Source organism: Cyanistes caeruleus, chromosome 7 (assembly GCF_971803275.1).
Source record: "Cyanistes caeruleus chromosome 7, bCyaCae1.hap1.1, whole genome shotgun sequence".
In the NCBI taxonomy this organism is placed as follows: Eukaryota; Metazoa; Chordata; class Aves; order Passeriformes; family Paridae; genus Cyanistes; species Cyanistes caeruleus.
This window is the reverse complement of record NC_141707.1, coordinates 16,357,027-16,371,088: the sequence shown is the minus strand read 5'-3', so window position 1 is coordinate 16,371,088 and position 14,062 is coordinate 16,357,027. Positions and strand designations below refer to the sequence as shown.

General features: G+C 36.6%; 1 protein-coding gene across 5 annotated transcripts in view; it reads left to right on the top strand.

Moving 5' to 3' along the window:
* PARD3B (par-3 family cell polarity regulator beta) overlaps positions 1-14,062 on the top strand; it is a 392,133-nt gene that overhangs the window by 206,438 nt on the left and 171,633 nt on the right. For all 5 annotated transcript variants that reach the window (XM_086897517.1, XM_086897518.1, XM_086897516.1 and 2 more), the window contains exons 13-15: positions 1,754-1,883; positions 7,479-7,578; positions 9,654-9,769. In XM_086897517.1, coding sequence (XP_086753643.1) covers positions 1,754-1,883; positions 7,479-7,578; positions 9,654-9,769 — 346 coding nt within the window. The remainder of the gene's footprint in view (positions 1-1,753; positions 1,884-7,478; positions 7,579-9,653; positions 9,770-14,062) is intronic.

Genomic DNA, 14,062 nt, shown 5'->3' with positions numbered 1-14,062 from the left:
AAATTCATTTTAGACAGGAATTAATTTTTATAGGGTAGTCTTTGCGTTCAATTGTAATTCCATTTGAGTCTGGAGACTGTAGGAGAAATGGGTCAGTGCCCATTCTTTCCTTTCCCCAGAACAGCTACCCTAGCACTGCATCTCAGCTTGGCAGAAGGAGAATATGTTTAGAAATGCATTATTGTTTTTATTGGGCCGGACACTAATGGAGGTCTTCCATGACAGCTATGTTTTATAAGCTGAATACTTGAATTAGGTTGGTTACTGATCAGTTGTTGGGATATTGATTGTGTCATTTATCAAAGAGCTGGAAAAGCAGATTTGTTGGTGCTGTTAATTCAAGTTTCCTCCTTCCACTGTCTCTCCAATGGATAGACTTTGAAAAAGCAGTAAATGTGGACTTTACAACCTAAGGAAGCTTATGTAAAATAAAGACTCCAGTTCCAAGAGGAAACACAACTGTCAGTGTCTGTGGTATGTGTGTGTTTCTGTATGGAGGTTGAAAATAGCCTTTTCAAATGGCTGATTCTGCACTGAGGAAAAGAGAATGTAACACGTGCAGCCTGTCCACTAAGCTTAGATTTGTAGCCATATTGTCACCATGAGCCTCCCAGCACTGATTTGTGTTCTTAGGTGCAATCTTTCCATTTTATTATGCTTATTTTCATTGTATTTATTCTACCACTATTTTATTACGATTTTATTTTTATTAAGTTACATTATTTTACGTTTATTATTAAGCTTGAGAAACAGGTTGCAAAGAGGTGTAACACGCTGTCCTTCCTTATGTCTTGGTTTGCAGGCAGTCACTTGCCAATACTTCAAACCTCTTGTATCATTTTAAAAATAAATTACATGGGTTAGATATATGCATTTCTTCCGTATATGTGACTATGGAATTTTTAAAAATGTATATTTAGTATAATATTTGCTGACATAATGAACATGCAGTTTAAAAATAGAAGCCGGTTGGATCCCGCTTAAAAAAAATAGATATAAAATCACAGAAAATATAAAGGTTGCTTTGAAGACTAGCCATAATATTTCCCCAGTGTGGGTTTTTGGTTTTCCCTGAATAATGACTACAGAAATGTATTTCTGGGTCTGTCCCAGTTTTAGAAACTGTGATTTTTAATTTTTTTTTTCCCAACTATTTTCCTTTATGCAACTGCTCAGGAGAATAAATTAGGCGGTATGGCATGTATGGGGGGGTGGGGTAGGAAATGTCTCAAAAGAAAAGCTGACTAGAGGTGTGACAGGAGTTTGTTTAGCTGCTAGCCAGAAGACCTGCGTTTGGGAGTTTGGTGTAACTCCTTACTTGCAAAACTGTTCTAGTGTGTGATCATCAGAACATATGCACTCAGTCTCAGGGAGAAGGGAACCAGCTGGCTGGCAGAAAAATACCATTGGCATTGCCCATGTTCTTGTGTTGACAATGTCACAAGCTGCCCTCCCAGATGGAGAATTTGAATGAAGCCAGTTGTGGGTCATAAAAAAAAAAAAAGAAATCTCCATTTTTGTGCATCATTCTTAATGGTTGTTATAGCTTGGATGTTGTTCTTATTTCATGGTCAGCAAAACCAGACTGCAGTTTTGAAGAGCTCTCTCAAGTTTCTCATTTGAGAGGAGGCAATATACAGTGCACACATTATATCACACTGTGTCTGTGCACTGTCTGCAGCGATGGATGCTCTTCTGCATTGTTGAATATGTAAATTTGGTGTTGCAATGTGTGGTTCTGTTTTTCCCTTAGGAACGCTCAGACCAGGGAGTCTTTCAAAAATCAGCCTTTGACGGGAGTCATAACTTCGCAGCTGCTTCCCGACGCAATGATACCATTCTCCAGCAATTTGTAACATGCAGTCCTCAGGAAGGAATCAAAGGTAGTCTCTACATACCCTTCTCTGTGCTGAGGCAAAGAGCGCTTTGTGGTTTTCTTGCCTGAAATCCACAGCCACCAAAAGCAGTTAATTAGAGTAAGTGCACACTATGTTACTTTGAGGCTTGAAGATCCAGCGAGGGTGGGAGAGCTGACTCAGAAGTTGTGAATGAGATTCCTGGCACAAATTCCAGTTTAAGTAACAGTTTCTAGCTCGCTGCCCCAACACGTAAGGCTGGATAAAAAACAAATGATGAGTGCAAAATATATGTTGTCAAAATGTTTATTTTCTATATATCTTTAATGAGCGCAATGATTTTTACATTTAATTTTTAGATTATGTCCTGGGTTATTATAAGCTTAATTAATTTTTACTAAAACATGATGTTTGAAAAGTGCACTTGCTTATTTTAGACTTTAAGGTAAAATTTGTTCAGAGGTTAGAACCATTCGCCTAATTTACAAACTGGAATTATATTAATGAACTCATTAAAAGGAATTAGGTAATTGTGTAAATTGTGCAAAGAAAACTTCCATGTGCGAGCATATGGAAGCATATGAGTAAGAGCATTTAAGGCCACTTCTTTTCATGTCTTTTTTCATTTCTGATGGTAGACTGTACTATCTGTCCAATTTGCTCCTGACTCAGCAAGGTACTAGTTATTTGAAAAGTTTAAGTATTTGAGATGGTCTTGACCCCTATCCTTTTAACTGTGCTCTCATTCTTCAAGCCAAGCACATAGCTAGATACCTTTCAGTATACAGCAGGAAATTTTCATTATTTTCAGCAGGAAAAAAGTATTTTCTTTGATGTAGTTGATTTATGCATGATTTTTCCCACTTTCCTAGACAACTGTGGAATCAGGGTAGCCTGCAAAAAGTAATTTCATAGGCTGCTGTGATGGCTGTGTGGGGTACTTTTAATCAAAACCAAAGAGCCCTTATTTTTAAAATGGAAGAGAAAATTCCGTAGAATTTCGGGGTAACTTATTTGTGTTGACTGCAATATTTTGACAATGTGACTCTGGGCAAAGAATTAGGTATAGCCTGGAGCATTGTAAATATTCAAAGATCAGATGCTTTGCTTAGATCTACCTTTCATTTCTCTTGTATGGAATTCACACTCATTCTGTAGTTTCAGGAGAAAAGGGTCCAATCCTTGGAGCTAGCCTGCCCTGTAGAGTTAGGCATTACCAAAGAGCTGTCAGAAAGCAGCAAATACCTTTAAATGCTTCCTTAAAAACCATAAAAATAAATGCTCTGAAACCACTGATGCAGATGAATGGCAACTGCTAACCTATCACTTAAATTCAAAACAAAGTACGTGGATGAGTTGTACTTTCAGATAAGGATTTCTTCAACTGCAATGCAAAATCAGGATGGCTAGTTTTCAGCTCAGTCATAAAATTATTTTAAATAGGCATCTTTTTAATTAAAGAATTATGGTAAGAGGGCATTATAGCAAAAAAACAGTCATGGCCTCAGAAGATAATGTGTCACATGTGAAAAGGAAGCTTTGGAGAGCTGCTGGCACAGGGAGGGTTTGGCTTGGCTGGGTCTTCAGAGCCATGGCCTGGAAAGTGATTGGAATTGGAGTCCGTGGACAAGAGACTACAAAGATGTAGTTACCACTGACTCAAGATACCATTGTATTGTGATTTGTGTTGAAGATTTGGCATTTGATGAATAAAATTTCAATGATCTTAGAGGAAAACTGCACAGGCACTTGCAGCAGGAGGGCTGTGGGACAGCTCTGATAAGACATTGTTTTGGTGAAATACAATTTGGGCTTACAGTACTCTCACACATTGGAGAAATATTTCTCTTATTTTGAAATCGTACTATTAATTATTATTGAGCTAATGCTCATTCTGCTTTCCATATGAACCTGCCACCTATTTCCTTCCATCACTGGTCTAAATTTTTTTTTGGGGCATTGTTTCTTAAGAAGTTTTGTCCTTGGTGTTTCAGGGTATCTGTAAGGGTGAAACATGTTAGCTGTGCACTATCCTCTTTTATGACAGCTATGAACTTTAGGTTGTGTGTGCGCTTAAGGACATGAGTCACAGACCTAGTGAGCTTCTTGTGTCAGGCAGGAACAGATCCTAATACATGTTCACACTGTGCTGTCAACATTCTGAAAATAGAAGTGCAATTGGTACATTTTTGCAAAGAATAATAAAACATAGAAGAGATTTTTAACATAATACGGGATCTGATGTAAGAATTTAATGTAGGAGCTGTATTATGTTTCATAAAATGTCATTTTCTTAATTAATGTTTTCCAATAAGGTATTTCCAGTACCATTCACTGCTCCCACCAATAAAATTCTTATAAAAGCTCAGCAAAATACCAGGAAGCTTGGCCTGCTAATATTGCTGTCTGTTTTAGGAGTCTTTTTTATTACATGTGACCAAGAAAATCTAATGTCTGGAGAAAAGTGCTTATAGCCAAAACATTAAATTTGGTCTTGCCTGTAGATATTTAAATAAAGGGGGAGGGGATAGTGATCCAGTATTGAAATGCCAGTGTTTGTTCTATTTTTACATGAATAACACTTGCTGCCTTCAGGTCCTCACTTCTTTTGCTGCCAAGCTGTTGCACGGTGTTTTTTAGAACAATCTCTCTGAGAATTGATACTTTAGTGCCAGCAGCTTTACATTTCTGGTGTTGAAAGATTACTGGGATGTGTTTCATTAGAGGTTCTATTTCTTATAACCCTTTATTATAAATAGTTATAAGGAAAATGCTGTCATCTCTCTGTTGAGTAATAAAATAATCAAACTTTCTCTACTACCAGATACTGCCAAATCCTCATGGTTGTACAAGCACCTGTTTTGATACATATGTGGTAACATCAAGCTAGAAAATTAAGAAGTGATATTTTTAATTATTCAGATTTTCCTTGTAAATGCTGTTTACTTTGCCTGAGTTTTTTACTCTCTTAGTCTGTATAATATCTTAAAATTTAATACATTTTATTCAGTGCTTAGATTTATCTGAATCTGTTAAGGTCATTTCCTGAGGTCTTGAACCTGGAGCCAGTGACTGCCCCTTAGGTTAAATTCTCTCATGCTCTGGCTCCTGCTCCCATTTTACTGGGAGCTGTAATCCCTTGTGATCATTTCCAATTCACTGAGGAAGTCTGACGTTTTTCTATGTGTACCCTTTTGTTACTGTAAGAAAAATACCAGTGGTAACCCATGATCAAACAGCCTTGGTGAAATGACGTACCAATTACTGTGAATCCAAGTTAGTATAACTACAAATATGTTCAGTCTCTTGCCATGACTATAGGAGTCTGTTCAAAAAGGCTAACCACAGTGTAAGTGTGGTATGATTATATATTTTTTTAGTTTGTTGGGTTTTTTGTGGGTTTGGGGAGGGGGAAGGGTTAAGGGGTTTTTTTCTTTTTTTTGTGTGTTTTTTTTTTTTTTATAGGAGGGGTAAATTTTTTTCCATCAGGCATCTCTTTCCTATTTTTGATAATCAGTGTTTTAGGGACTTACTAAGTCAAAAGGTCTGTCTGGACCCTTGTGCCATGGATACATCTCTAACTTTTGGTACATATCTTAATCTTTTTTTTAAATTTTCTTTCCAAAGTGTCGTCATGGCAGTGAGTTCTCTGAAAAACACTACTTTGTGTTTGTCCTAGGTGTTCTACTTGATAGTTAAACTGGTTGCCTTCTTGTTACTGTGCATGAGACTGTAAAAACTTCCTTTTCACCTTATGCATAGCTCCTACTATGTCATAGACTCCTCTTATATCCTCTTTCATTGCTACTTTCTCTAAAGAATCCTAATCTGTGGTCCTTGTAGGAGTGTTTGTACCTGTGTCCACTAGCCTTGCTACCTTTTCAATATGCTTCTGAATTATATTACATTATTTTTTGGATAGGAAGAATGAAACCATAGACACTATTTAAAAATGAGGCTCACTGTTGAGTTCTAGCTGGAGTATTTGGACTTTTTCGCACTTGTAAATGATTGCCTCCCTTTGACTTCACTAAGCATATATTTACTTAAAGAACAATCCAGTGCACATCCAGTGTACTGTTCCAGAGCTGTAAGAGTCTTTGTGTAAGTCTCAGGAGTTTTTGCCCTACTTCCATGTGCAGCACTTGGCAGTCTCTGACAGGGAATTTCACCTGCATTTCTTACTAATGTCCTGCAGTCTTTTTGCAGAACTTTGTAGTCTCCTTCCTTTTGGTAGTTACATTTGGTATCACATTGAAGAAATATGAGTTCCTCTCTTCTTCTAAGTTCTTCTTCCTGTGAGAACTTGCCTTTTACTTCTCATTTGTTTCCTGTTCTTATATTCAAACCTGAAAGAATGGGGATCACAGTGCAAGAAGCTCATGTGTATATGTAAGGTAGCATATACCTGTATTTTACATCAGACTGGCAATCATATTTTAAGGTCTCATTGAAACTTTCCTCCTCATCTGCTTATCCTCACTTTCTTTTGATGATGCTCACACTTTTCCTGAGATAACAGTGTGAGCTAATAGTGTGGGTTTGTGGGGGTTGTTTTTTGTTTGGTTTTTTGGGGGAGTTTTTTGTTGGACTTTTTTTCCCCAATATATTTTTGTTTGTTATATCAGCACTCTTATCAAATAAATATAATCTATTGCTTTCTCTTTTGATCCCTCATTGCCACCCTTTTTTATCTCAGATAGGTTAGTGCTTTCAGACAGGGTTGTACAAAAAGACTGCCAACATTTCATGCAACAGAACAGGTCATGTTAAAGTGTGGCATGTCATCGTTGTTTGATTGCTTACCTGCCATTGAAATCCAAGGAAGTGTCCATGTTTCCTATTAGGTTTGAGAAGGGGTGAGACATATTCTACATTGAAAAGTGCAGGGACTTTTTCTAAGATACCTTTGGGCTGAGAAGAGACTTTGCAGGACAATAATGAACTGGCCTACAGTGAGCACAGCAGTCTTACTAAATATTGCAGGTGTTTAAGTGCTGTTGCCTAGCAAACCACTGAATGGTTTGAGTAGTTCATATTTGTCTTTGTAAAAGGTAATTTTCTAGTGTTAGCTGGATGCTGTTTGTAAAGGTAAAGGAGTTGCCATAATGGTAGGAAAGGAAGACTGTAATTAAGAAATGCCTCTTTGTTCTCTTGCTATAGGATAACAGAATTTTTTTCTACTTCTGAGCTCTTTGCTGAGAATGTGGTTCCCTTCTGTACATGAAGGGTGATAAATGCTCCCCATCAAAGGGACTGAAATCATGAGCCTACAATCAGTTTGAATGCAGCTATGGAGAAGTTAAAAATTGAGTAAAGCACTCCACTAAAATGGAGCAAAGCAATTTGTGCCTTGCACTCAACTTCACTATAAGTACAAAGTTTCCCTATATTTACCTTTAATTATATATATGCAAATCTGAAAATCAGCTCTTCAGGAAAATCCCAAGGGGTGTATTTTCTGCTTGGTGTGATTTTAATTCTAGTTTAGTTAGTTTAGGGATTTGAATAATTTGTGATTTACTTCAGCATTGCTTGAGGCCTTCCAGTCATCAATCAGTGAACTGGTGTAATGTAGTTGTTTCTGCAGGTTTTTTAACCCCTTTCTAAATTTTGTTTCAGAGTTTCCAGTTTCTGATCGTGGCAGTGGTGAAAATGAAACCCCTCCACCTCTCCCACCACATCCTAGTGAGGATCTGCTGAATGAGGATTATAGTCACAGGTTGGACTTCAGCTCTTCTTAATAGTTATAGCACTAATTGCTCAGTAGTGGTTCTGATAATAGTTCTAATTGATTATTAAACCACTTTTTTAAAAATTTGCACCACTTTCTTTAGTCAGCTGGAAGGTCTTTTAACATAAGCTGTGAATGCTATTTTAGCATTTAGTATGTTGTTCAGTTCAGTTGTATATAAGCTGCAGTATACCTCCTATCCATGTCAGATTATATCTCTATCGTGTGTTCAGTGAAACAAAAAAAATCCCAAAGCATAATCCCAATTAAAAAAAAAAGTTAATTTAAAACTGTACTATGTGTGCAGTGTGTAAATGCAGTCTGTAAATGAAGTCTCTTAAAGCTTTAAAAGTCCAAGTTAAACACAGTTTTTAAGAAACTGAATCTCCTTATGTCACACAAAGATATTCTTGAGATTACAAAATGAATTTTCAGTAAGTCTGAACAATTGAAATGTGTAAGAGAAAAATTAATGAACACTTTACCAATTGTAAAGGTATTGAGTAGATTTTTCCAATGCTTTTGCAAAGCCTGACATGCTTGATAGCAACTATAAGTTTCAATTTCCTTAATAAATACAGAAGTTTGGAGGTGCAGAAAAAAGTATAAACATGTTGATGTTCACGGTGGCTCATACTCTATCTCAAGTAGTACAGGATTCAAATCAAAGGCATAATTTCAACCTCTCCTGATGATGAGGAATGCAACCAATCCTGATGATGACGCTGAAATGCAACATTGAACATTGCTTCCTTGTTTGCTGGGTGTTCAGTTTTGATAGTCATGCATCTACTGCAATGATATTAAGAAAGTATGCATTTCAGCTAAAAATTTAGTCACATGTCTGTCTTTGTGTGCATTGGTGTTAGTAAAAAATACCATTAAATGATGGGTTGCATGTAGTGTCATATTTTATTATGGGTACCTTGAAAGCTTCATGCAAGACTTCTGTAACTATTTTCTTTTCACTAACACAGAGTAATTACACTAGAATAATTTTGTTATTTCTGGTCTCCCAGGCAGGTATGTATGACATGATAAACAAACTAGTCTACACACATCAATGCAATTCAGCATTACTTTCTCAACTGCAACGGTTTGCTAGAATCTGTTCCTAATTTTTCCAGCAAGCTAGGAGAAAAACATTCTCTTAAATGCTCATGATGTATTAAAATGATGATAAATTTTCTGGCCCTTTGTCTCATCCTGAGTTTTCCAGTGTTGTATGGCTTTTCCATTTAGAACCTAAGTTCTCTTGAAATTGAATTGCTTTATCAAGTGACACTGATTTCACCGAAATTGCATTTCAACAAAATGCATAGGAGAATACTTAGGAAAGTATTTTGACACTGTACAACTAAACCTTTTGAACAATTTGGAAATAATCTTTTTGGTTGCTTTTCTTAGTACTTTTTTGCCTAAGAGTTCTTAAAAGAATAATAATTTTTCATTCTAATCAAAAAGAGACATGTGAGATTTCAGATTGCATTGAGGTGTTCCATTTTCAGCTGAAACATACTTGGAGTTTCACTCAGGTGCAATTTTGAAATGTTTAGAAAGTTGCCTTAAAGTAAAAGAATGAAAAAAAACCCAAACAAAAAACCAAAAAACCAAAACCAAAGCAACCAAACACAGTACCCTGGAATTCTTCATTCATAGCACGCTCCATAAGACCTCCAGCCTCTGCATAAGTGGTACAAGGCTGTAAAATAATTTTATATTAGCAGATGCAGTAGAATTGATCCAGGTACATTACCAGTATTTCTCCTACATTCTGTAGCGTGTTATTTGGAAATGCCATGGTTAGATAGAACTAGCAAAATGGGAAGAAAATTATTACTAATCATTTACATTTATATTTCCATCTGTGATGAGAAACCAGGTGACTGAAAGTGTTAAGTCTCAGAAAAGGGAGTTGAGGATCAATATCTGATTTTAAAAATGCATGCTGTAAGCAACTGTAGGAAGAAACACATGTATATTTGTGCTTTCTTTAATTAGTTCACTTGTGGTTTGAACTGGTACCTAAATATTTTACATAACTTTTTTTTTTCTCCCTACAGCCCTATCATAAATTCAGCAGTGCATTTAACAGATCAGCACATCAACTTCAGATCTTTGACACCAGCCAAACAGTCTGAATCAATTAATCTGAAAGCCTCAAAAAGCATGGATCTGGGTAAGAAAGGCTGGCATGACACATAGGTCAGCTTTTTAGCCTTAGCCCATCTGTACCATCTCTGTTTCTTGCTTTTGTTTCTTTAACACTCACATCAGGGAGTAAGTTCTGCAGAGGAGCTACAGTGATGGGGACAATGGTCAGCCTCCTTTAGCAGCTATTTGCAAATACCCTTTTTATTGGAGCTGAAGAAAGTTTGTTGGTTTTTTTGTTTGGTTTGGTTGGGTTTTATTTGTAATGGTCCATTGTATTGAAATCCTAGCTGAGGAAAAGGGGGAATGATGGAATAATGAGCAGAAAGACTTGCTGTACAAGTTTTGTATGTCTAAAATATAAAGCAAAACCAGCAATCACAAAAGTAATTTCTTTTATAGAATATAAATTTTTGTAAAATAACACTGGACAAAGGGTAGCATTCCTAACACAAGGTGTTTATTTCTTTATTAACAATGACAAACATGGGAATTCAAAGTGTTGCAGTAGATCTTTATAAATGCTTGAAGAGTGTAAGGTTATGGTTCTCTCTCTATCAGTGTTGTGCAGGAAATCTTGCAGGGGGTGAAGTAGAAAGTAAAATGCTCTTTCTATACCAGGAAAGCATTTGCAGGTGAAATATTGAAGGGTTATTGCAGCTGAAAACCACACCATGTTTTATGAGGGTTCAAGAAAGCTTGTTAAGTCTCAAAAAAAAACAAATAAGGTTTTCTTTTTACTTTTAATTCTTCTTGACCACACTCAGTCTTTACCCATTGTTTGTTTGGGTTTTTTTCTGAATTCCAGTGTTGATGGGGAAACTTTGAGGACTACCATTAGGGTAGCTTTAATAACAGATTTGTTTGCTTTGGTGGATCAGACTTGGTACATCATTAATAGAAAGTGATTAATTTCATACATGGTTTCAAGGTAGCTTTTTGTTGCCTTGCAGGTTTTTTTTTTCCATTAAATGTTCCAGACTGGTCTTAGGTTTTGTATTGTTGATTTTTATTGTAATCTTAACAGGATATTTTGATGTAACATTAAATGTGTGTACTCCTCTAATGGCATGTAAGGAAAGCCAGACAGTTATTAATGCATGAAATGCATAAGAATGGATATGAATTATTGAAGGAAGGTCTTAAGGCAGAATTATAACACTACTGCATGACCAGAAAAAATAGGTCGCTTGCTCTTCTGTTCCACTATTTTGACAAAGAGTAATGGATTAGGTATTTCTTAAAGAATGAAAATGCTCCTCAAAAAATGACTCAGTTTATAGACTTGAGTCAAAACATATATTGTATGTAGTCTACTAGAAAAATGAATGTTCAACTTTACTGAGCCTTTTTTAGAAAGATTTGCTTCCAGCTCCCACAGAAGTCCTAGGAAAGAATGCACACAAGCATCAGTGTAAAATCAGGCAATGGGAGCGTGTGTGAGAGCACATTCAGAACTGCCAGGTAACTCATAGTTCAAATTCTATACACAATCTGCTCTTGACACCTAGGAGCAATCCTTTAAGAATATACAAGTCACTAAATCATGGTGGCTAAAAACTAAAATAAAATTGGATGCAAAAAATTTAAAAATGGATACAAATGTATCTTTCAGAGTGTTCAGAAATTGTTGCCTGTAGAAGGTAGCTGTTGAAAAGTCCCCTTGTGTTATAAAAGTAAAAAAATAAAAAGGGTAATAGCCAGTCTGACTGGATATGTGAAGCTAAATCTACTTGAGACACTCATGTAAGGAACAGGAGGGACTGTGAAAGATCTGCACCATATTGTTTTATAAATAACAATAGATTGGGTAAAATTCCTTGAACGTAGCTTGGCAAATAGTGAAGATTAGGATGATGAAAGCTGGGGCCTTTTACAGTCATTCTTTAGCAAGCAGGAAAGTACCGTGTTTGGCTTTCTACCTTTTTAGATTTTAAGCAGAGGCTACTGTCTGAAAGAGGAAACAGAACAGAAACATGAGAATCTCAAGTGAAGTAACTGCAATATAAAGTATTTCAAATACAAATAATATCCCAATAGTTTGGTATATAAAAATGTGCTTCCAAATAGAGCTTTCATATAATACACATTCCAGGGTGGATTTTTGGGAAAACGAAGTTCTTTCTTAGGGTTTTTTTGCTTGCTTCTTACTTACCTGCAGTCGTGACCAATAGTAACTTCTCATCCCAACATGCAGCTGTGTACCCATTACTGATTACAGTGCACTGCTGAGAAAAAAGGAAAGAGGGAAGTCATCTTCCAGCAAATTTGGTAACAAAGGAGAGATGTCCTTTCTCTGAAAACTTCTAGATCCTATTTTTTCAGTACTCATGGGATGCTGTCCACTTACTACTTTCCTTTTGTTCTCAAGTTCTGCCAGTCCTCTCAAAAAAAAATTATGATAGGGTGAACAGAAAAAAACCACAGAACTGGAGTCCAGGAGGAGAGCTCTGAGACCTTAGAACACGTGATTCTGATGCAGTTTCTTTTTTTTTAAACCAAGTAGTCTCTGAATCATGTGTCTCCACAGATCTGTGAAATCACTCAGAGGTTGGGTCTAGAGACCCAGAATGACAATCACAAATTCAGCAGACAACAGAATTGATCTAATACAGGGCATAAATGTGAAATCTGTACTGCTGCTCACTTAGGAAACATTCTACTTCACCTTGAAATGCATAAAATGCACCTATTGCCTGATTACAAAGGCCAGGATTGCTTAATGACATCGCCATCCAAAGGGTCATCGAAGGTGGGTAAAGAAGAAAATGCAAATAATGGATGTGAATCCAGATATGGATTGTGAATCTCATGTGAAAATAATACATTCATTAAATTAGGGAGCTAGTGAAATGATATGGTAAGTGTCTTCCTGGCTTTGATGAGGGCTGATGTATATACAAGAGGCAAATCTAGTAAAGACTAGTCTATAATTACACAGGTTTAGCATTTTATAATTTAACATTGATGTTTATATTTTCGGTTTTATATATATTTAGGCCCAGAAACCTTTGAGTGTTTAATCTGATTTCCAGTCATAGCTATTTACAAAATAACAATTGCTATAAATTAACGTCCTCAGTGAATGATAGGAGGTAATGAGGATGGGTGATGAAAAGGTGTTCTGTACTGCTACCATTGTGCATCAGTTTGTTGCTGTCACTCTCCTGCAAACCCTGCAGTGAAAGGAACACTTGGCATATCCAGCTGTGGGTTACGTGCCAGTGGGGCAGCTGGAGTTTAGTTTGTTGACACCTGGTGCATGTCAGGGCTGTTGGCTGGGCAGCTGGGCAGGAGCAGAGGGTATGAACCACTGCCACCTGCTTGTTTAGGCTGTCGTGCCGTGAGTCCTGTGGACTGACACAAATCTTACATGCCAAATTCACTGATAGCATGAACCCAAAAGTAGCATTGATTGAAGTTGGTGTATTTCAAGAGCTCAGTTTCTTTCCAGATGAATTAGTCCTTGCTTGAACCTACTTGAAAAAATAAAACAAAAACAAGTGGCATATGTTATTGAGTTACTATTGTAGAATTTTTTTTTTAAAAATAGAAAAAAAGTACATGCAGTGGAAATAATTTTTTCAGTTTTGCAGAAATGAGTAGAACTTGCCTCATCTGTACAGATGTCCTTGTGCAGAGTATATGGGGCAGGGTGACTGGTTCCCTGTTTTAGTATCCATCATTTCCACAGAGATCAAATGCTTCTCAAAATTTATAGCTTCATTCAGAGTAATAGGCTACAGATTAGTTCCATGTCAGCTATAAGTCTTAATGTTCTTCCCTGCTGCTATGTTGAGATAATGACAGCACTTTCTGGATCACTGGCAGAGTTCATATCCTGTGTCTTATGGTAGATATTTCTTTGCCTTTCCCTACTTTAGTTTTGAACTGGTATTGATAAAAAGAGCACAGCCCTCTGTTTTCTTCTGCTGATCCTGGTACCTGATACATCCTCTCAGTTGCTTTTTTTTGGTTTTGCTTTTCACCCATGGTCATCCACATGTTAGCAAAGCAAAGATCCCCCTTATAAGTGTGACTTCAAGAATTTATGCAGAGCCAAACAAAGTCTGCCTTTGTACTGACCAGAGTTGCACTGCATGCGAGGCTTGCACTTGTGCTTGGAGCGTAGTGTTAAAAATAAGCAGAACAAAATAAAAAAAATGTGGAAATAAATGTTGTGTTTTCCCTTCACAATGAACTGGAACACTTTTTTAAGAACATAACAGCAGATTGAAAATGAAGAAATCAATGGCTTCTAAATAAATCACTGGAAGGATGATTTTCCCTTTCTTTTAACAACCTTCTATACACACACATT